At 40.6% G+C, this 22,359-nt stretch overlaps 1 protein-coding gene across 1 annotated transcript in view; it reads right to left on the bottom strand.

The window, feature by feature from the left end:
* AGBL4 (AGBL carboxypeptidase 4) overlaps nucleotides 1-22,359 on the bottom strand; it is a 957,560-nt gene that overhangs the window by 923,079 nt on the left and 12,122 nt on the right. Inside the window, exon 2 of the mRNA XM_063136171.1 lies at nucleotides 21,128-21,250. Within this exon, the coding sequence (XP_062992241.1) occupies nucleotides 21,128-21,250 (123 nt within the window). The remainder of the gene's footprint in view (nucleotides 1-21,127; nucleotides 21,251-22,359) is intronic.

The following is a 22,359-nucleotide window of genomic DNA, read 5'->3' as shown; positions in this document are numbered from 1 at the left end:
TAAACAAAAAATGTTCGCCACTTACCTGCAAGTAAGGCCCATTGAACTTAATGGGAGTTACTTGTAAGTAGACATATATAGGTTTGCATCGTAAATAGTGTTTAGGAGTCAGGGTCTAAAAGGTGGAATTTACAAGATGCAGTTTCTATGCTAATTGCTGATAAAAACTTCCTGTCTTCCTCGGGAAGCCTACAATTCCCTACAACTTGCTTTCCAAAGATAAAATTGATAGTATATCGAATTTATTTTTCTTTGTTGTAATCATGTTATTTATCCACTAGCTGTACCCTGCCACGTGTTGCTGTGGCTTAGTCTGGTTAAATTGAAAAGAAAGAAAAGACAAAGCGGATGTTTCTAATATGTTTAATTTCACAATGCTTGTGGATATACAATATTTTTAGTTGTTCCATTGTCTGTGTAGATATAGAGATTGTCTGGTTTGCCCACTCTAGAACACAACATATAATTGTCCATGTGAGAAGCAATCTGTGTCTAGATCTAAACCGCACAATTCTAAAGATTGGCCCTGAGCTTTGTTGATGGTGATTGCAAACGCCAATCGATTTGGGAATTGCAATCTCTTAAATTGAAATGGCATATCTGTTGGAATCATAGGAATGCGAGGAATGAGGACATCTTCACCTTTGAAAGGTCCTGTCAAGATTGTTACTTCTATGACCTATAAGAGCAAATAGGAGAGAACATGCAAATAGGAGAGGAGGCAGAGGCAGTAGATTGGCCTACTGTTTGGTTTTTAAAAAAGGATGTTTTTATGGTGAGGAGGTTAGTGGAAACTCCTGGCAGTTACCTTTCTTCAGAACGGGATATGTTGGTTTATATTTACAACCTTATTTAGTTATTGCCAGACTGGGCTTCTGGCCAATAACCTTATAGCAGAGTTTTGCAACGGTTTCCAGCAAAGTCAGCACAGACACAGATTAAGACTGAGACTTTCAGTAGGTTTAAACAAACCTTTACTGGCATATAAAAATATAATTTAGTTATGGCAATCACAAATACAAATACTTACATACGGTCAGTCAATACAGCTCTGATACATATTTATTTATTTATTTATTTATTTATTTAATTACATTTATATACCGCCCCACAGCCGAAGCTCTCTGGGCGGTTTACAACATTTAAAAATAGTAAACATTAAAAGTATACAATTTAAAGCACACACACACACACACACACACACACACACATAAAAACAGTATAAAAACAGTATCCATTTAAAAACAACAATTGTGGGGTCCATTAAAAACAAACTTAACGTTGTTAAATGCTGTTAAAATGCTGTTAAAAATGCCTGGGAGAAGAGAAAAGACTTGACCTGGCGCCGAAAAGATAACAATGTTGGTGCCAGGCGAGCCTCATCGGGGAGATCATTCCACAGTCGGGGGGCCACCACTGAAAAGGCCCTCTCCCTTGTTGCCATCCTCCGAGCTTCCCTCACATAGATGGAGTGATCTCTGATTGAGTGATCATTACTGATCTCTGATCTCTGATCATTACTGAGTGATCATTTCTGATACATGTACATGGGAATACATTCCTTTTTTATAGGCTAACTGTATAGTGATGCAACTGCTTGCAATCCCTTAATTGAAACAATCAAGTTACCAATTATTCAATCATGACATCAATGTCCAGGTGCAACGTTGACCTTTAAGTTTTCTGCTGAGTCTTCTGATTCCTCCAGCTCCTCAGCAATTAGTAAATCCATGGAAACATAACCAGGATCCATTCCAGGATTCCAACACGTGTAACTGTCACGGGTGTGACATCAATATTCACTCAGCCAATTGTGAGAGAATATGCAAATAGGAGAGGAGGCAGAGGCAGTGGATTGGCCTACTGGTTGGCGATATCACAATGACTTATAAGAGCAAATAGGAGAGAACATGCAAATAGGAGAGAAGGCAGAGGCAGTGGATTGGCCTACTGGTTGGCGATGTCACAATGACTTATAAGAGCAAATAGGAGAGAACATGCAAATAGGAGAGAAGGTAGAGGCAGTGGATTGGTCTACTGGTTGGCGATGTCATAATGACCTATAAGAGCAAATAGGAGAGAACATGCAAATAGGAGAGGAGGCAGAGACAGTGGATTGGCCTACTGGTTGGTGATGTCACAATGATCAGCAGGACTGGTTTTGAGGAGGCCTATTTCTTCGATTTTAAGACAAACCTTTGACCCCATAGAGAACATAGTTACATAACAACGCTCGCGTATTCGAACGCAACGCTGTGTCAAAATTTCAAAGCAATCGGTGAAGAACTTTCAGAGATATAAAAGCATATTTTTACGGAGAGGAGGTTACTGGAAACTCCTGGCAGTTACCTTTCTTCAGAACGTGTAACTGTCACAGGTGTGACATCTATATTCACTCAGCCAATTGCGAGAGAACATGCAAATAGGAGAGGAGGCAGAGGCAGCGGATTGGCCTACTGGTTGGTGAGGTCACAATGATCAGCAGGACTGGTTTTGAGGAGGCCTATTTCTTCGATTTTAAGACAAACCTTTGACCCCATAGAGAACATAGTTACATAACAACGCTCGCGTATTCGAATGCAACGCTGTGTCAAAATTTCAAAGCAATCGGTGAAGAACTTTCGGAGATATAACGACAGTAACGAACGGTCTTTTTCATTTTATTTATATAGATTGGGTATAAGGAACGTAAATCCTTTAGTGATCCAAAAGGATTTGGCAGAAGCATTGTTCTAGATAAGTTCCTTAACTCCGTTATTTATATAAATTTCATCTTTATAATTACAGAATATCTTTAAGAAATATGGCTACAAAAATACTTTCTTGCACAAAAACGGAAATGTAAAGGACATAGACATCAGTACCCTGATACAACACTGGCATTATGGCAGTACTATATCACCTTCACTGGATCCCAGTGCATTTCTTGGTCGAACTGGTGTTAATCTATAAAGCCCTTCAGAGTTTGGGGTCACAGTATCTGAAGGAGCACCTCCTTCTATATATTCCTACTCAAACCCTGAGATCATTATTAGATGCCCTGCTTTGAATATTCTCGCATGCTAAGGTACAGTGGCTACTCAGCAGTAGGCCTTTTCAGGAATCACCATCCAGTTATAAAATATGCTGCTAAGGTCATCTTCTTGGCTCGCCGCTCTGACCATGTTACTCCACTTCTGAAATCTCTTCATTGGCTTCCGATTCACTTCAGAATCCAATATAAACTTCTCCTGTTGACCTACAAAGCTTTTCACTGTCTAGCTCCTTCCTATCTCTCCTCTCTCATCTCACACTATTGCCCCGCTCGTGCTCTTCGCTCCTCTGATGCCATGTTTCTCGCCTGCCCAAGGATCTCTACTTCCCTTGCTCGGCTTCGTCCATTTTCTTCTGCTGCCCCTTATGCCTGGAACGCTCTTCCAGAACATTTGAGAACTACAAGTTCAACCGCAGCTTTTAAAGCTCAGCTAAAAACTTTTCTTTTTCCTAAAGCTTTTAAATCTTGATTTTGTTCTGACTTTATACTGTTAGTTTTACCCTACCCAGTGCCTGTTTGCATTCTCTTCTCCTCCTTATTGTTTTATTATGATTTTATTAGAATGTAAGCCTATGCGGCAGGGTCTTGCTATTTACTGTTTTACTCTGTACAGCACCATGTACATTGATGGTGCTATATAAATAATAATAATAATAATAATAATAATAATAATAATAATAATAATAATAAGAGAGGTCTACCTGATGTCTATTCTGTTATCTTTCTGATGCCAGGTAAAGATATTTTTATTGTGCCAAGCCTCTTAATCTTCTGTATATTTCTGCTGCTGTATTGTGGTTTTAAATAGTTTTATATCTGTGATATTTTTAGGCCTTTTTGTTGTGATGCCTATTATTTTAGTCTCTGTTGCTTTAAATTTAATGTTTTATTATATCCTTTTGATTCAATTTATATGGATTTTGTATTTTATTTGTATTTTTATTGTATGTTCTCCTATTATAGAGCCTATTAGAGTTATTAGCTTTAGGGTGACTACTAAAACTTATAAATAAATAAAAAATGTATGGATATGGAAGTTAGGAAGTGCTCAAGTGGGAGTGCTCATGTTCAGAGTCCCTTTTTCAATCTACTCCATTCCATACCCTCTCCCTCCATGTTTTCCATTTCCCTTCCACCCCCACACCCAACAGTTGGTCAGCATTCTGTGTCTACTGAGAATGCTCAGTCCTCAATCAACTGTTTTGGATTTTTTTTCCCTTTAGGTCTCCCCCCCCCCCTTAAATATTTATTGTATTTCTGCAAACCATGGAGTTCAGGCCAAGCCTGCATGCATGGAGCCATTGTGGCTACATAATGATCCACACTCAGAAATTGAATTTTCTATTAGTATGTTGGATAATAGGTTTTATATTGTTTAAGGTGATATAGTTTTATATTAGTTTTATAACTTTAATTTTATTATGATTTTATTTACATCATCATATTTTGAATTGTAAAAAACCTGGAAAAATATTTTATGAGGTTGTTTTTTAATAAATGTAATTAATAAATCAATACAACAAATGATTAGATTTCAACTAGTGGAAAGCCTCTTACAGAAGTGCGATTTCTGATCTAGCGAGAGAGTGCTACATGAAATTTTTTTACCCCAAATCCAGAAAAGATTATTTACTTATTTATTACAATTATTTATATCCTGTTCTTCAGGATACAATCCTTCCAAGGTGGCTTACACCTTGGAAGGATTTTGCAAAGTGTCTTGTTCCAGATATCGTACAAACTTTTCAATAACTTTCTATGGCCCTCAAGAGTTTATACGCTACAACCTTCATCTTCGTTATTCACCATGTTTCTCATTCATCACCAACAAATTATAGTGCTTCATTGTTTGTGCACTATTCATGGGACAGCACTAATACATTTTCTCCTTCCGTTGATGATTATTTGTATCTAAGCCAGTGTACAGAGATCAAAGGCAGAAAGCTAGGATATAAAAAAAGACAGAAAGAATCAATATACACTAAGAATGATAGTAGAAAGAAGCAAAGAAGGGTAAGAGAGAGATGTGAATTAAATAATTCAAAATTATAGATGAAGTAAAGACCTTTAATTTTTTACACCAAAATATAGAGAGGCACTGAAGTTATTCTAGGAATATAACCACTAGAATTACAATGTGATTGGGTGCAGTGGGAGGGGGAAGTGAAGACAGGCAGAAAAAAAGTTTATGGTATACTGCAAGGGTGAAATACCTACAATATGATGAAAGGTTAGACAAGTGAATGATGAAGAATGAGTGACACTTGAGATAATATTTGAAAATGAAGTATTTAATTTAAAAAGGAACAGAATTGATGTAAACAGGTATGTATACAAGGAATAACTACAAATGTTTAAGAACAAAAGCACAGTTCCCTTAAAGGCAATGGCACAACTTTTTCTACTTTAATATCATACCATCATAGAATCATAGAATAGTAGGGTTGGAAGGGGCCTATGAGGCCATTGAGTCCAACCCCCCCGTATTGTCATTCAACTATTACATGTTGTTTCTTTAATCTTGAGACAAAGAACATCTTCCCACCACCTTCACAACCCCTGCTTTTTGTTTATGTGCTACTAAAGCAACCATTCCCCTCCCCACACTTTAGGAACCTATGGTCCATGTCCTATTGATTTCAGGAGGAGAAATCTCTAACTCTTACACTAACTCATCCCTAACTCTTACACTGAAATCAATGGGTCTCAAAGGTGCTTAATGTTAGCTGGACCATGCCCAATGCTTTTATAACAGTGCTCAAGTAAAATACAATGGGATAGATTCAAGTAATCACATGCCAAAGAAGAGGGGCAGAAGCTGACTTTCCTAACCCTTACCCTTCCCTGCAGGCCCCAGGGCCCCCCAAATACTCCCTCAATGGTGAAAAGACCATGGGTGGGCTGTGGTGCCAGGGACCGAGAGGGAAGGGGGTGTTTGCAGGAAATCAGGTGAAGAGACTTTCTGTCCCCTCTCACAACTATCTCTCTGCCTGATTTTCAAAGAACTCCTTCTTCCCCCTCAACCCCAGCACCACAGCTCATCTCACTGGCGAGGAAAGGAGAGGCAAGAAAATTGTCTTCTGCCCACTTTCTTCTGTGGGCAGCAACCCAATATAATTTGCAATACTATGTAAATGGTGTTTTGTTGATATAAAATGAAATGTAAAGAAATAGCATAATGCTTTAAAATGATCAGTGATCAAATACTTTGACTACAACATTTCTAAACTTTCAGATAATTTAATATCGTACTTAAAAAGAATGCCATATTTTACACCTTAAGAGGAAATGAATTTGATTTGCCAGTTTAGTAAAAATCCACGATTAACCTCTACATTATTTGTACCATAAAAACTCTACCAGATAATATATTTCAAATTTAAAACAGTTCTTTAAAATACACACTGCTTGTGACACCAGAAGCAAATTTACACCAGACTCCACAGAGAACAAATAATTCTGCCCATGTGAAACTCAGAATAGTAATCTATTGCAAAATGCTACCATATAAAAATAACCCTTTGTATATTGTAGTAATTTACCTCCACTTTATGTCATTACAGTTGATCCCAAAGTTCCTATGAGCTGCAGAAAGACCATGCAGCGATAATAGATGGTGTGCACCCAGTTTGTTTTTAAGAAATACAAACCCTAAATCAAAATTAGCATGGTAAAGGCTAAACCTAGAATGCAATTAGACTACTGAACAGAATCAATAAAAGCAAACATGAAGAGTTATGTGCCTAATCAGAGGAATTTTATGTGCTTAACCAGTGGAATATTATGCTTCAAAGGTAACATTTTGTATTCAAATGAATTTTGAGCTTATCAGGAAAGATGTTAATAAATTATTTCCCTCTGAGTCTCATTATACAACATGTTCATCTTGAAATGGAGGGAAATTGCTGATTTTGCAGCAACAAATCTTCCTTAATAGGTCCTCCAACAAATACAATTTAAAGAAATAGAAGATACGGGCCATTGTTTATTTCATGATATGATCAAAGTGCTAGTAGTAAAGTTTAAAGACAATTTCAAAGGGATAAACATTGTTTTATCTAACCTATCAAAAAAAGTATATCCAAATGTTTTATAATGCATTTCCTGAAGGGTTTTTTAAATTATCCAATATTTAAATTTCCTTACCCATTTTTTTTAATTAGCAACCACTGTATGCATTTTACTACATACACAAACACATATATTACACAATCCAAATGGACATTCAGAGTTCTAAATAAACAAATCTATATTTATTTGGGTTGAATCTAGACTTAGTGATTTTAGAGTAGACCTATTGAAATCCATGAGATTTAAGATAGTCATGACTAACTTGTAAAATATATGGTTATTCAAAATAAACACTACTGTTACAAACACATTTATTTCTATGATTATATATTCAAGCAAAGGGATCCTTTTGTGTAATATATGTGCTTCTTCATATTGTGTATACAATCCCCCTTCTTCAACCTAGAAGATCAGAAATGGCAAAAACCAACTCAAATAAGTTCATGAAGGATACATTCATAAATGGCTGTCGGTCATGACAGCTGTACAGAACTTCCAGATTCAGGGGCAGTATGCCACTGAATACCAGTTGCTGGGGGGAGCAACAATATTAGTGGGCTATTGCCTTCATGCCCTGCTTCTGAGCTTCCCAGAGGTACCTGGTTGGCCCCTATGGGAAACAAGACACTAGACTAAAGCAACCTTAGGTCTGATCCCACAGAGCTTTTATGTTCATATTTTAACTCAGAGATAAGACATTTTAGGTCCTTGGAGCATATCTGAATGGGACTGCATTTGAATATGATTTAGAAATACAGAAGCTAGGTTGATAAGTGGTTCTAATAGTTGTGAATACAATCACAGGGATGGGCGAACTCCCTCACATCCTGTTCATGCTCAGTTCTCCTGCCAATTAACCAACCCTGGTGGGTGTGTAGGATGAGCTGCCAGATGCTCTGTGGGTGCCCAGTGAGAGCTCACATCTCTTTTTTTGTCCATGACCCACAATTTGCGCAAAGTTGTGGCTGGGAATATTTATGGAAATTGCGATTTGTGCAAATTCGTGGTGACAGTGCAATTTGCATAAAATTGCAGCCGTAAAGGAACATTTATGCCTGCAATTTTACAAAAATTGTACTATTTATTGCCACAAATTCTGCATAATTGCAATTTCCATAAATATAACCCATTCCACAAATCTGGATTTGCACAAGTAATTAAATAAGCAGAAAACCACAAGCTTGCCTGACTCATTATATGCCAAATTGAGCAAGCTCAGGGATCCACAAACTGGCATCCGGGGGGGGGGGGGGGGGCTGTCAAAAACCCACCGAGCTCCACCCCCAAACTGGATTCCTCTGACATCCCTACCTGTAACAAATCTTATATTCTGAACAGAATAACAGTGCCCCCTTGAGTTTCTGTGATCAGAACACTTTCTGGAAGGCCACAACAAACCGATATCCTTTTGCTTGTTTCAATATACATTCTCCTTTTTCTTTTCTTTCTTTTTTCAGTTCAATTGGTCTAAACTGGCTGGTTCTTTTATACTGTAAGTTCAGAGTTGTTCATGTGGTGGAAACAATCTCTAAATAATTTTCTGAGTGGATAGCTAGACCACTTACATTAGAGATGCAGCTGTTCTCAACACTGGGCAATACAATGATCTACCTCTGTCAAAGGATCCACTTTTGCTGGTCTCAAATTCCCATAAATTGGTGAAACCTCACCTCACTACTTTGTCTCTTGGAATCACCTAATCAGAGACCCAAAGATGCTATCAACGACCAACTGCTCTCCAAGGAACTCCTGCATGTGTCTAAAACCCAAAGTTCTACTCTAGTAGATAAAATGTACTAGCTAAGTAAGGGTAACTTTATTTTTATTTGGAAATCTGTGTTTGGATTGTTGCTATCCGTTTCTCTTCCTCCCCATCCCTGATTTCCCCAAATAATTTTTTTTTTAGTACCTTGGGATCGGCATTAAGATCGGCAGGGAGGCTGTTGGGGCAACAGTGATTGATGTGTTTGAATTTGGTCATCTGCTCCGCCTCTTTCAGGTATTTCAGCCTCCAGTTTGCAGAGGAGCTGCAATTAAGATCGGCAGGGAGGCTGTTGGGGCAACAGTGATTGGTGTGTTTGAATTTGGTCATCTGCTCCGCCTCTTTCAGGTATTTCAGCCTCCAGTTTGCTGGAGGCGCGAGCCTTCGGCGCGAGCCGAACGGCGAGAGCACAAGGGCTCTCGGCCTGAGGCTCTCTGCCGTGGGCGCGAAGCCGGTCAAGCGGAACTGTTACTTCGGAGGAAGAACCCCAGCCACGGACCGGTCGCTGCTACTTTCTGATTCGGGACATACTTCTTGCTATTTCTCTCTCCTCATTTTCTCCTCTCAATTCTTTTCTCCTCATATCTGTTCCTTATGGCTTGTTCCAATTTCGTCTCTCCTAACTTAGTTCCTATTCGGTGTCTCCCCTCTTCTCAGCTGTCTTTTTCGTGTTCCTTATGGAACTGTCGATCTGTTGCTTCTAAGGCCCCTGTCATTCAGGACTTGTTTATCTCTAGGTCTCTTCACCTCCTTGCTCTTACTGAAACCTGGCTTCCGGCCCATGATACCATCTCTGCTGCCCTCTCTCTTGGAGGACTCTCTTTCTCTCACACTAGTCGCCCAGAGGGTCAGGGTGGTGGTGTGGGTCTTTTATTATCTAGTTTGTGCCAGTTCCAGCCTCTTTCCATTCCATTTTCACATTGTTTTTCCTCCTTTGAGGTACATGTGGTGAGGCTTTTCGCTCCATTGCGACTGCGGATTGCAGTTCTGTACCGCCCCCCAGGCTCGTCCTCAAAATTTATCTCTGATTTTGATTCATGGCTGTCCTTTTTCCTCTCTGATAACTGTCCTACTCTTATTTTGGGTGATTTCAATATTCATGTGGATGAACCTCAAGACGCTGCAGCTCTACGATTTCACTCATTATCTTCCTCTTATGATCTTAAGCTTTGGTCTGATGCACCCACACATTCCCTTGGACACTGTTTGGATCTTGTTCTCACTCGGAATTGCTCTGTTTTGGACTTTTCTACTGCTGACTTTCCTTTGTCAGATCATCATCTAGTTTCTTTCATGATTACTCATAATCCTCCTCCTTCACATCCTGTTTCTCGCTCTTGTCGTGACTTGCAATCTATCAATTATGAGGCTTTTTCTCAGTCTCTAGCCTCCTCTCTTCCTTCTGTCTTTTCGGCTGTCTCCTTGGACTCAGCTGTCTCCTTCTTTAATTCCTCCTTATCTTCAACTCTTGATAATCTCGCTCCATCTACAACTCGGATAGCTCACCCATCTCAACCCCAACCGTGGCTCACCTCTTTCCTCCGCTACCTTCGCTCTTGTTCCCGGGCAGCTGAACGCCTTTGGCGTAGGACCAGGGACTGGGCAGACTTTGTTCATTACAAATTTGTACTCTCCTCTTTCTCTTCTGCCATTTCATTGGCCAAACAGCAGTATTACTCAACGTTGATCCAGTCAAATGCTAGGCATCCTCAGCGGCTCTTTGTGTCCTTCAATTCTCTTCTGAAGCCTAATCCACCATCTCTCCCCGCCTCTCTGTCTGCTAATAACTTTGCCTCTTTTTTCAATGCTAAAATCCAAACTATTTGCTCTGATCTGGCCAGCTCTGCTCCTCTTCCAGTTCCTGTTCCTCATCTGTCAGTTCCTTCTGCAAATTTCTCTGCGTTTCCTTCGGTCTCAGCTGATGAACTGTCTACAATACTGCGCTCTTCGAAGCCTTCCACTTGTTCTCGTGATCCGATTCCTTCTCGCGTCTTTATTAATCTTATCCCTGCTATCCTCCCTTCCTTGCTTCATATTATTAATTTTTCTCTGTCCTCTGGTTCATTTCCTTCTGCTTTTAAACATGCTACAGTCTCTCCTATTCTCAAGAAACCTACTCTTGATATGCTATCTCTGTCTAACTACCGACCTGTCTCTTTGTTGCCTTTTGTTTCAAAGATCCTGGAATGGGTGGTCTACTCTCGTTGTCTTTATTTTCTTTCTAGTAACTCTGCTCTGGATCCTTTTCAATCTGGATTCCGTCCTTTGCATTCCACTGAAACAGCCCTTACTAAGATTACCAATGATCTTCTTATGGCTAAGTCTAAAGGCCTTTATTCCGTTCTTATTCTCCTTGATCTAACTGCAGCCTTTGACACGGTTGATCACGATCTTCTTTTAGATTCCCTTCATGACCTCGGATTTTGTGGCTCTGTCTATAACTGGTTTGCCTCCTATCTAGCGGGTCGCTCTTTCAGCGTGTTGGCTAATGGCAGCTCGTCTTCTTCTTTTCCCCTTTCAGTAGGGGTTCCGCAAGGCTCAGTGCTTAGCCCGTTGTTGTTTTCTTTATACATGTTGCCCTTGCCTTTCAATCAAAGCTGCGATTGAACTTGTAGTTCTCAAATGTTCTGGAAGAGCATTCCAGGTGTAAGGGGCAGCAGAAGAAAATGGACAAAGCTGAGCAAGGGAAGTAGAGACCCTTGGGCAGGCGAGAAACATGGCATCAGAGGAGCGAAGAGCACGAGTGGGGCAATAGTGTGAGATGAGAGAGGAGAGATAGGAAGGAGCTAGACAGTGAAAAGCTTTGTAGGTCAACAGGAGAAGTTTATATTGGATTCTGAAGTGAATTGGAAGCCAATGAAGAGATTTCAGAAGTGGAGTTACATGGTCAGAGCGGCGAGCCAAGAAGATGATCTTAGCAGCAGAGTGGTGAACAGAAACCAATGGACTGATGTGAGAAGAAGGAAGGCCAGTGAGAAGAAGGTTGCAGTAGTCCAACCGAGAAATAACCAATGCATGAACAAGAGTCTTGGCAGAAGAGACAGACAAAAATGATCGAATCCTGGCAACATTATACAGGAAAAAACGACAGGATTTAGCTACTGCCTCAATATGAGGAATAAAGGAGAGCGAGGAATCAAATATAAAGCCAAGACTACGAGCTTCCTTGACTGGAGTAAGTGTAACATCATTGACAATAAGAGAGAATGAGAGATGAGGAGAAGGTTTAGGAGGAAAAACAAGCAATTCAGTCTTTGCCATATTAAGTTTCAAACGACGATGAAGCAACCCAGCTGAGATATCTGAAAGACATGCCGAGATACGATCGTGAACATCAGGAGAAAGATCTGGAGATGAAAGATATAATTGTGTATCATCGGCATACAGATGATATTGGAGGCCATGAGATTGAATAAGATCACCCAAGTAGAGTAATACTGCTGTTTGGCCAATGAAATGGCAGAAGAGAAAGAGGAGAGTACAAATTTGTAATGAACAAAGTCCGCCCAGTCCCTGGTCCTACGCCAAAGGCGTTCAGCTGCCCGGGAACAAGAGCGAAGGTAGCGGAGGAAAGAGGTGAGCCACGGCTGGGGTTGAGAAGGGCGAACTATCCGAGTTGTAGATGGAGCAAGATTATCAAGAGTTGAAGATAAGGAGGAATTAAAGAAGGAGACAGCTGAGTCCAAGGAGACAGCCGAAAAGACAGAAGGAAGAGAGGAGGCTAGAGACTGAGGAAAAGCCTCATAATTGATAGATTGCAAGTCACGACAAGAGTGAGAAGCGGGACATGAAGGAGGAGGATTATGAGTAATATTGAAGGAACCCGGTTGGGAAAACCTGGTCTAGAGTGTTCAGGTAAGGCAGACTGTCAGTAAGGGAAAGTCTTCCTCCTCACCCCCAGATCCATCACAGCTCCCAGTTCACTTCTGATCACAATTCAAGGTGCTTTAGGTGATAAGCTTATAATACTCTAAATGGCATGGGACCAGGGCACTTAAAGGTTCATGCTCCCATATGAACCTACCCAACTACTGAGAGAATCTTTAGCCTCACAGTGACAGCCATTTCAGTGTGACCTCTCACTACTGTACTCATTCCATTTGCACATACATCATGTTCCTTCTCTGATGATGTTCAGAGAACACTTAAAAATGCTGTTGGGGGTGGGGTGTTAAGGGCATCTGATACTTTCTACTGAAATGAAACTGTTTAGTATGTCCCTTTTAGATAATTTTGTAAACTGTCCAGAGAGCTTTAGTTATGGGGATGTATTAATAAAAGAGGAGAAGGCTGCTATAACATTTATTCCTTTATTCCTCATATTGAGGCAGTAGCTAAATCTTGTCGATTTTTCCTGTATAATATTGCCAGGATTCGATCATTTTTGTCTGTCTCTTCTGCCAAGACACTTGTTCATGCACTGGTTATTTCACGGTTGGACTACTGCAACCTTCTTCTCTCTGGCCTTCCTTCTTCTCACATCAGCCCGTTGGTTTCTGTTCACCACTCTGCCGCAAAGATCATCTTCTTAGCACGCCGCTCCGACCATGTTACTCCGCTTCTGAAATCTCTTCATTGGCTTCCAATTCACTTCAGAATCCAATATAAACTTCTCCTGTTAACCTTCAAAGCTTTTCACGGTCTAGCTCCTTCCTATCTCTCCTCTCTCATCTCACACTATTGCCCCGCTCGTGCTCTTCGCTCCTCTGATGCCATGTTTCTCGCCTGCCCAAGGGCCTCTACTTCCCTTGCTCGGCTTCGTCCATTTTCGTCTGCTGCCCCTTACGCCTGGAACGCTCTTCCAGAACATTTGAGAACTACAAGTTCAACCACAGCTTTTAAAGCTCAACTAAAAACTTTTCTTTTTCCTAAAGCTTTTAAAACTTGATGTTGTGCAGACTTCTACTGTTACTTTCTACTGTTAGTTTTTCCCTACCCTGTGCCTGCTTACCCTTCCCTGTACCTGTTGGCATTCTCTTCCCCTCCTTATTGTTTTACTATGATTTTATTAGATTGTAAGCCTATGCGGCAGAGTCTTGCTATTTACTGTTTTACTCTGTACAGCACCATGTACATTGATGGTGCTATATAAATAATAATAATAATAATAATAATAATAATAATAATAATAATAATAATAACATGCCTACATGAAATCCAACTAGGGAAGATAGAGCACATGCTTTGCATGCAGAAGGTTCCTGATTCATTCCCTGGAATATCCAGGTAGGACTAGTAAAGAATCCTGCCTGGAACCCTTGAGAGCCACTGCCAGTCAGTGTCAACAATACTGGTCCAGAAGGACCAATGCTCCGATACAGTATAAGGCAGCTTCCTATGTTCCTCACTAGTTTCCCTCTGGCTTCCATCAGTGGAATGTGGAGAGGTGCAATTTTCAGTGTTTTCCCCCTTCCCCTGCAACCTCCCATGTTCCTCCCCTACTAGGAGCCAGCCCAAGCTAGAGTGAACAAGGTAAGGCAGCTGGCTGAACTAGATCTGGGACAAAGCACATGCAGGAGCTTCGACAAAACTGCAGGTACTGCCCCCCAAACTGTGAGATCAGATTCAGGACCATGGAGAGCAATCATGCAGCTAAAGTAAAGCCAGTCATCCCAACCCTGATCTAGAGCAGTCTTCTCCAACCAGGTGCCCTCCAGAAGTTTTGGACTTCAACTTCTGTCAGCCCCAGCTGCCATGCCTAATATCCAGGAGTGCTGGGAGTTGTAGTCCAAAACATCTGGAAGGCACCTGATTAGGAATGTTTGATGTGGACCAACTGTTATGGATTTATAGCCAGGCCAGGAGAATCATTCTGGGAGCTCCACTTCCACCAGTGCTACATCTGACTCTTAAAGAGCAGTGTTCTTTCCCTCACTTCTTCTTCAGCATGAGAATTTGAAGAGTGAGGAGCTGGATGGAGAATGCTCCCCACGACCTCCTAGTCACTGGAGGAGACTGGGGCCCACTTCTCAGAGACAGAGAGCAGAGGCACCTCCCAGAGACTGAGTGAACAGGGTGCAAGTTCTGAGGTGGAGGGCCCCAATTATGAAGGACCAGGAACTGGTTTTGACTCCTCCTTGGAGTTACTGTAGCTGGAAGTTTCTGAAGGACTCACAGTCCTGTGACATGACAGTGGGGCAGGCTTAGCCTGAAAGATAAAGACCATTTTTAATTGCTATTGGCCAATGTGGCTGCTCACATGTTATGAATAGATCACTTCACTTCAAAGCTTTATTTTTGTGGCACTTTTCACTGCAAAATCATGAATTATCTCCACAAAGTAATTTTCTTTTGCAAGTTCACATTTGATAGGTAAAATAGCAAGATGGCTTAACCATTCTTGTCCTACGTGCAGGGCCAGCTTTCTCATTAGGCAGATGAAGGCAAATGATTTAGGTGTTAAAAAGGGAAGAGCAATGAATTGTGCTACTCCCCCTCCCCACCAGTAGGGCCTGACAACTCCAGTGGGTGTTCAGGCAAATGCCACTCTCCTACCAAGCAATTTGCCACAGCAAATGGGACAGCTGCTATCTGCCCACCACTGCCTTCCCTCCTGGTGCATGGAGCTCACCCAGAGACTTGCAAGTCTCATAAGAGCTTGCCTGAAGTCTTGCTAGACTTTGGCTGGGTCTCATGAGACTTTGGCTGAGCTTTCTGGAGCTGGGAAGCAAGGCAGCGACAGCTTGGCCGTGGCTTCTTGCCTCGGGGGTAAGATAGGTTGGGCCAGGCTGGCCTATGTGTGTGTGAACTAGACATTTACTTACATATATCCTGCAAATAATACTGTCCTTATTGTGGAGTTTATCCTTTCCACCAGCTTTCCCTCCCTACTGTCTATACACAATGAATTTTAGGATTGGTAGTTCTTGAGAGAGCATGTCACAAAGGGAAGCCCAAACCTCTTTTCCTCTCCAACTATTTTAACTACACAAGCACTCTCCCTCTGTGTTCTAGAGAGCCTGGACCAACAACACACTGTTCAAAATGTTGCTTGTTCTACTCTAACACTGCTTCTGCAGTAGCTCTAGCATTTGGACAGTAGATTTGTAGAAACAGGGAAATATTTTCCCATAAATATCCTTAAGCATGATCTACAGTATGGATGGACAACATTGGGAGGTTTGGGGGGGGCACTTTCCACCACCCCAAGACCCCACCTCGAGGCCACACTTGTGCCACTGCTGCAGCACCAAACTTGGTGGTGGCAGAAAATGGTGGATTGCCACTAAATTGCAGTGGCAAACCAGTATGGAGGGTTAAAAAAAGACAAATTTAGCTTGCAGCAAACCACCATTTTTTGCTGCCACTGCAAATTTCAGCAGTGTGGCAGTGGCCATACCAGAGGACAAGAAGGCCACATGTGACCCCACAAACAGTGTGTTGCCCACCCCTGTCTATAGTTTAGGCTCATTTTTTTCTCATGGTAATTGGGTTGTGGCTTGAGAAGACAGACGTCCCTGAAGCTCTTGGCTCCAGTAACAGATACCCTTCTCTCCCCCACCCCCTGCCATCCTGCTACCATTACTTTGGCTCTGAACACATGTAGCAAAACCCTGGCATCATTTTTGAAAAAGAAAAGGAGTTCTGGAAGAAGGTATTTAGCATAAAAAGGAGGGGTGAATGGGTAACATTTTTGTTACCCATGGTGGGTGGCGAAAGGGTTATCTTCTTTCTGCAGCTTCTCACTATAGTTGGCCCCTCAGATTCTTAGCAACTATCACTACAACAGCTTTCAAAATAAAAATCTCTATAGTTAACTTTATCATACATACTACCAGACAAAAGATAGGGCATATTACAGGGTTATACCAACAGCTACTATTATGAACGAGATAAAATACTCAACATTGTTTATCGCTCTCCTATTATATGGATAAAAATGTATAAATAAAAGCTGGGAGCTGATTGAAGGTTACTTCTGATTTTAAAGCTAACAAGCTTGAGAAATGTGAAAGGCCAAGTATTTCCAACATCATTACAGAGTATTTTGAAATCACATTGTTCTGAACAGAAGTATCGGAGGGGAAATTATGACCTTGCCAATACTTATTTATGACCTCTAATCCATTATATTCAAATAGGTCAAAGAGAGGCAATATTCCACTTTAAAAAGAGCAAGTGTTTTCTAAAAGAAAGAAAATAAATGTTGGGAAAATAATTTCAAGAAATCTCTAGTTCAAAAGTAAAACACTAATAAAATGTTCAGAGTTGCAAAACATTTTAGTCACATATCTCTCAAAGATGTCAACTGAAGTCAAACTGAAAAACACTCTAGAAAATAACTCCTGGTGAACTGAAGAATAGTCAACCACACTAGTCTCTAGAAACATAGGAATATAAGAAGCTGTTTTAGACAACCAATGTGTGCTGTAACTGACAGCAGCCCTCCAGGGTCTCAGACAAAGGCTTTTCACATCACCTAATATCTGATCTTTTAAAATGGAGATACAAGGAACTGAACATGGGACATTTGGCATGCAAAGCATATGTTCCTAGAGCATCCCCAGAACATCTTAGGAAGCAGTGCTTGAGCTTCCTGCCTATTTCCTAGGACACTCTAGAAATGGTAGGAACTATACAGCTTTTTCCTGGCGCATTTTTTCCTCTTTTATTTTTATTTTTATTTTTTTTACATTGTTTCCTGAACAAGTTCCAGGTACCAGGAAACTGGAATGTCAGGATCCTCCAGCAAAAGAATAGATTAGAGGGAGAAGGGCTAGCAGCCTTGATTCCTGGATGGTCTGAGAACTGAGGTTTTTGGGAGACGTGTTCCTTTAATCAGATTAAAGTAGGTAACAGGCTTCCAAAACAGTCTTGGGTAGGAGTTAGATTTGAATGAATGAGTGGTGTGATTGTGTACGTGAGAGTTGTATGTGGTACCTGAGTTGTGTATGAATGTGTGTCTATGCATGTACATATATGTGCATGTACACACTTTTGTGGTACATGCTACCCTGGCAGACACCAAATGTGGTCCTTGGGGCCATAAAAAGTTGTAGACCAGGGCATCAAAAGCTATGGATAGATCTAGGAATTTCAACACAGAAAAAAATTCCTTTCAGTCTTCAGGAGCATAAAACCTATCACAGCCATTAAAGCTGTCTTAGTTCCAAAACCAAAATGAAAAAGGACTAAATGGTTTTCATCAGAGGCATCCCTGAAGCTCAATTGCAGAGACATGCTTCATTATCTTCTCTAACAAAGGGAGGCTTAATAATGGCCTATAATATAAGTGGTCAATGGCATCTACAGACTTAAAAAATGGGTCAGAACAGTGCCTCATATGTAAGTATATATGGCAAACTGTTATCCCCTCTTGCAAGGAAAATTAATATTGCCCCTTGCTAAAAGTGTCAAAATCTCGCAGTTTGCCTTTGAAAACCATGAGGAACACTAACTTCTGTCCAAATGCCATCAGCATTAAAAGATGCAATGATCTTTTCATTATCTAAGCAAGTACAATTACCAGGTTTAAATGACACACCACAACTTGTCATGGGTTATTTAATCCATGATGAACCATGGTGCCTGTGGAGACCAGGTTGCATATGCAATTCCATCTGTGGAAGAGTCAGACTGTGGGTTGTGCAAGGATTGTTTAACGCTCACATAACCCACACTCACGACAACCCCGAGTGGGAATTGCACATTCAGAATGGTGGCCATACACACCCCACACACTCCAGAGTCTCAACACGCATTAAATAACTATGGTGGACTGCCATGTCATACCAAAAAACCCAATGGTTCTAAAGACAATTTATTCTAGCTGTGGTCTGTTATCTTACCAAGTGAAATCAGACATAAGTTATTTCACAATGTGTTTAACAGTATGTCAAAGAGAGAAGGGACATATCTCAGTAGCAGAGCACTTGTTTTGTATGCAGAAATACCAAGATTCAACATTTGGCATTGCACTTTAAAAAAGGTAAGGCTGTAATACCTGAACCTTGGGAAAACTCTGCCAGTTGAAATAGACAGTATTGGACTATATAAACCTAGATATTTTGATTCAATTTAAGACTGAATCACATATTGAGTGCAATGCATACATAAAAGTGGCTTACAAATCAAGTAATGACTATAACTATTTCTCCAGACTACATGAATGTACAACATAGCAAGATTCACTATAAGTGTAATGTGATTCACACTGGAGCAAAAAACCCTAACTTTACATACAAACTGCTGGTGATTAACCAGGAATGATATCTTGGAGTTCTGGAGGATTCAATGAAAATGCCAATCCAGTATGTGGCAGTTGTAAAGAAGGCAAATTCCATGCTAGTTTCATAACACCCTTATACAAATCTATGGTACATCCACACTGGGAATACTATATGCAGTTCTAATTGCCTCTTCTCAAAAAAATATTATAGAACTGGAAAAGGTGCAGATAAGGGCCACCAAAAAGGGAATAGAACAACTTTCCTATGAGAAAAGCATATTTTTCAGGACTTTTTAGTTTAGTTAGATTTATAAAATTATGCATGGTGTGAAGTAAGTGGATAGAAAGAAGGTCTTCTCCCTCTCTCATACTATTAGAACCCAGAGTCATGCAATTAAACTGATTAAAAGAGATTCAGGACAGAGGAAAGAAAATATGTATTCACACAATGAAAAATTAATCTATGGAATTCATTGCCACAAGATGTCGTGATAGCATAGATGGCTTTAAAAGGGAATTAGACAAATTCATGGAGGATTGGTCTACCAATAGATATTAGCCAGAGAGCTATATGGAACCTACGGGTTCAGAAGCAGTATGGCACTGAGTGGAAAATAACTATTGCTTTTATGTCCTTCTTGTAGGGTGGCCTTTGCAGAAGCATCTGGTTGTGAGAAACAGGATGCTGGACTTTGGCCAGCTCTAGCAGGTGTTCTAACACAGAAAAACTCCCAAATGTTACAAATCTACATTATTTGTTTCCAGAGCAATCATAACAGAATGGAATACAATTTTGTTGAACTGTGGATTGGCATGTTGTTTAACATCCAAAGGGTGGCTTGTTAAGTATACCAGGTGGCTAATTTTCTATAACAACCCACTTTGAAAACCCATAGTTTGCTATTGGTTTATTTAGGGTGGTTAACAAGCCATGCTGCATGGTTAGCAAGCCACCCTGCAGATTTTCCGACAACATCATAACCCACAGTTCAACAAACAACCCATGGTCCAACAACAAACTACACTCAACCGCTGAGTGTGGGTTAGTGAGTTGATTGAATGGCCCCAATATGCATCATGTTATGTTTGTTGGACCTTATAACCAACATGTGCACACTCCCACCTTCTTTTTGAGGTAGAACAGGCTAGGAAGTGCCCCACATATTATTTACACATGAGTAACGACCATCCTCACCACAATAGGTATCCTACATCTGGACATGTGGAAATCCATACCTGCAGTGTTTTTAGGGGAGAAAGCAGACTAGGGTCCTCTGTCCCCCAAGTATGCAAGTATTTCATATTTAATAGCATGCAACAGAGCAGTCAACTGTGGGTAAGATCATCCAAGTAAGGGCTTTTAATAAGCTCTAGGTTTCTAATACAAGTCTTTTATTAAGGATTCAAGTTAAACAAAGTCAAAGAAATAGCAGTTTGCACAAAAATAAAACAAACACTATTTCCTAACTAGATTTATATATTTGCTACATTTAAAGTAAGTCCAGCATTTACTAAGCAAACACCATCCATATGTGCATCATTTACACAGGACTCCTTGGTGGGGACCAGCAGAGGCTCCCCAGGCAAATGAAGATTGAGACAAATATATACTAAAAAACAAAACCATTTTCTGGTGTTTCCAGAAGGGCTATGACTGACGGATGGGGAATCTATTACCCAGTCAAAAAACAAGAAAAGGCCATGAGGGTGTCTGCACATAGACTGAAACCATTGGAGATGAGTGCTTAGCACCTGTCATTCCTCCGAATCACGAAAGGAGAGGTGTAAACTGGAAAGGATTTCTTTTTGGATCCCTGACAGACTGGAGGAAAACATCAGCAAAAGCTCGATATCTACATCCATTCCTGGCTTTGTTGCAATGAATGGAAAGAATCTATGATAAACAAATGATCCTTTAAGGTCAGAAGGTTAAGGCTTTGCTTTTGCTACAAACCTAGGTACACAATATTCTTTTATATATGAATTATAATTTATGGTATTGGATTATATAGTATTGTAGTCATTCTGTGGTCTAAATCTGAAACCTATATGTTTTCAGGTTACATAATTTTATAATTAACATTCTACTTACCACTTTCAAAGCAGGCATCAAATACAAGATGACCCTTTTTTGGCTGTCCAAAGTAACCTGGTGGAATAGCAGTATATTTGCTTAAGTTTCCGGTGATAATTTCATCTATTCCTATGTCACTACCTGTTGGAATAAAAATATGGATGTTAATTAGATAGTACTGGGAACTTGATACATAATTGAACAGGGTAATTCTCTTCCTTTACAGATTAATGGTTTGAACAGGTGATGAAACCTAATACTCAGTCATATGCTATGTTGTTTTCCAAGTATATAACACAGCATTATCTGATAAACAGCATTTCCCAGTAGCAATGAAATTTAAGCAGCTAATGATCTGACAACAATACTATTGCTTCAACACTCTCAATAACAGGTGATCTAGTATCAAGGCCTTATTAGATATTATAATTTGCTTCAACTCTTCATCAGTGAAAAAAGCAGGGGTGGGGGTGGAAGAACAAAAATCAGACCAGATGTTGTGGCCATGAGGTAGGCAGAATCTATCAACAGAGGAAATGCAGGTTGCTTACCTGTAACCATAGTTCTTCGAGTGGTCATCTGTGCATTCACACATATGAGCTCTGCGCCTGTGCAAAGTTCATTTTGGAAACTTCTATAGTTGAGGAAAACGTTTTTGGCGGGAACCCCTCCCCCACTATTCACTGACTCTGGGTTCCCGCCCTTCTCCTCAGTTCCTTGAAACCGAATTGCTGGCCTCTTAACCAGGAGAGAAACCACTTGGTATCGATGGCACATTGATATCAACAACAAAGTGGGGATGGTGGGTGGGTTGTGTGAATGCACAGATGACCACTCAAAGAACTACGGTTACAGGTAAGCAACCTGCATTTCGTCTTTGTGGTCTCTGTGCATCACACATATGGGCGATTAACAAGTTCACTTCCTGGTGGAGGGTAGGTGCAGATCAATGTGTCATCTCAAGATGGATGTCAGAACATACCCATCTTTCTAGCCGCTGTTTTGGGCATCTGGATTGCATCCATCACTTCATCCATTTTTACACTGAACAACCCTTCGCCGTAAAATGGCAGGTCCTCAATCCTCAACCTAGCTTACAGGGTGAGACCTTGCGATCATAGGTACACATGTGAATTGCCAGAGTGCCCACCATTGCTCTTGACTCACAATTGGTGAGGCGACGAGTCATATTAAGTTGCTGAGGAGAGAGGAAAAGTTGTTGTCTGGACATCATAACTAGATAGTCTATG

Source organism: Elgaria multicarinata, chromosome 1, assembly GCF_023053635.1.
Source record: "Elgaria multicarinata webbii isolate HBS135686 ecotype San Diego chromosome 1, rElgMul1.1.pri, whole genome shotgun sequence".
Classification (NCBI taxonomy): Eukaryota; Metazoa; Chordata; class Lepidosauria; order Squamata; family Anguidae; genus Elgaria; species Elgaria multicarinata.
This window is presented reverse-complemented; position numbering and strand designations above follow the sequence as displayed.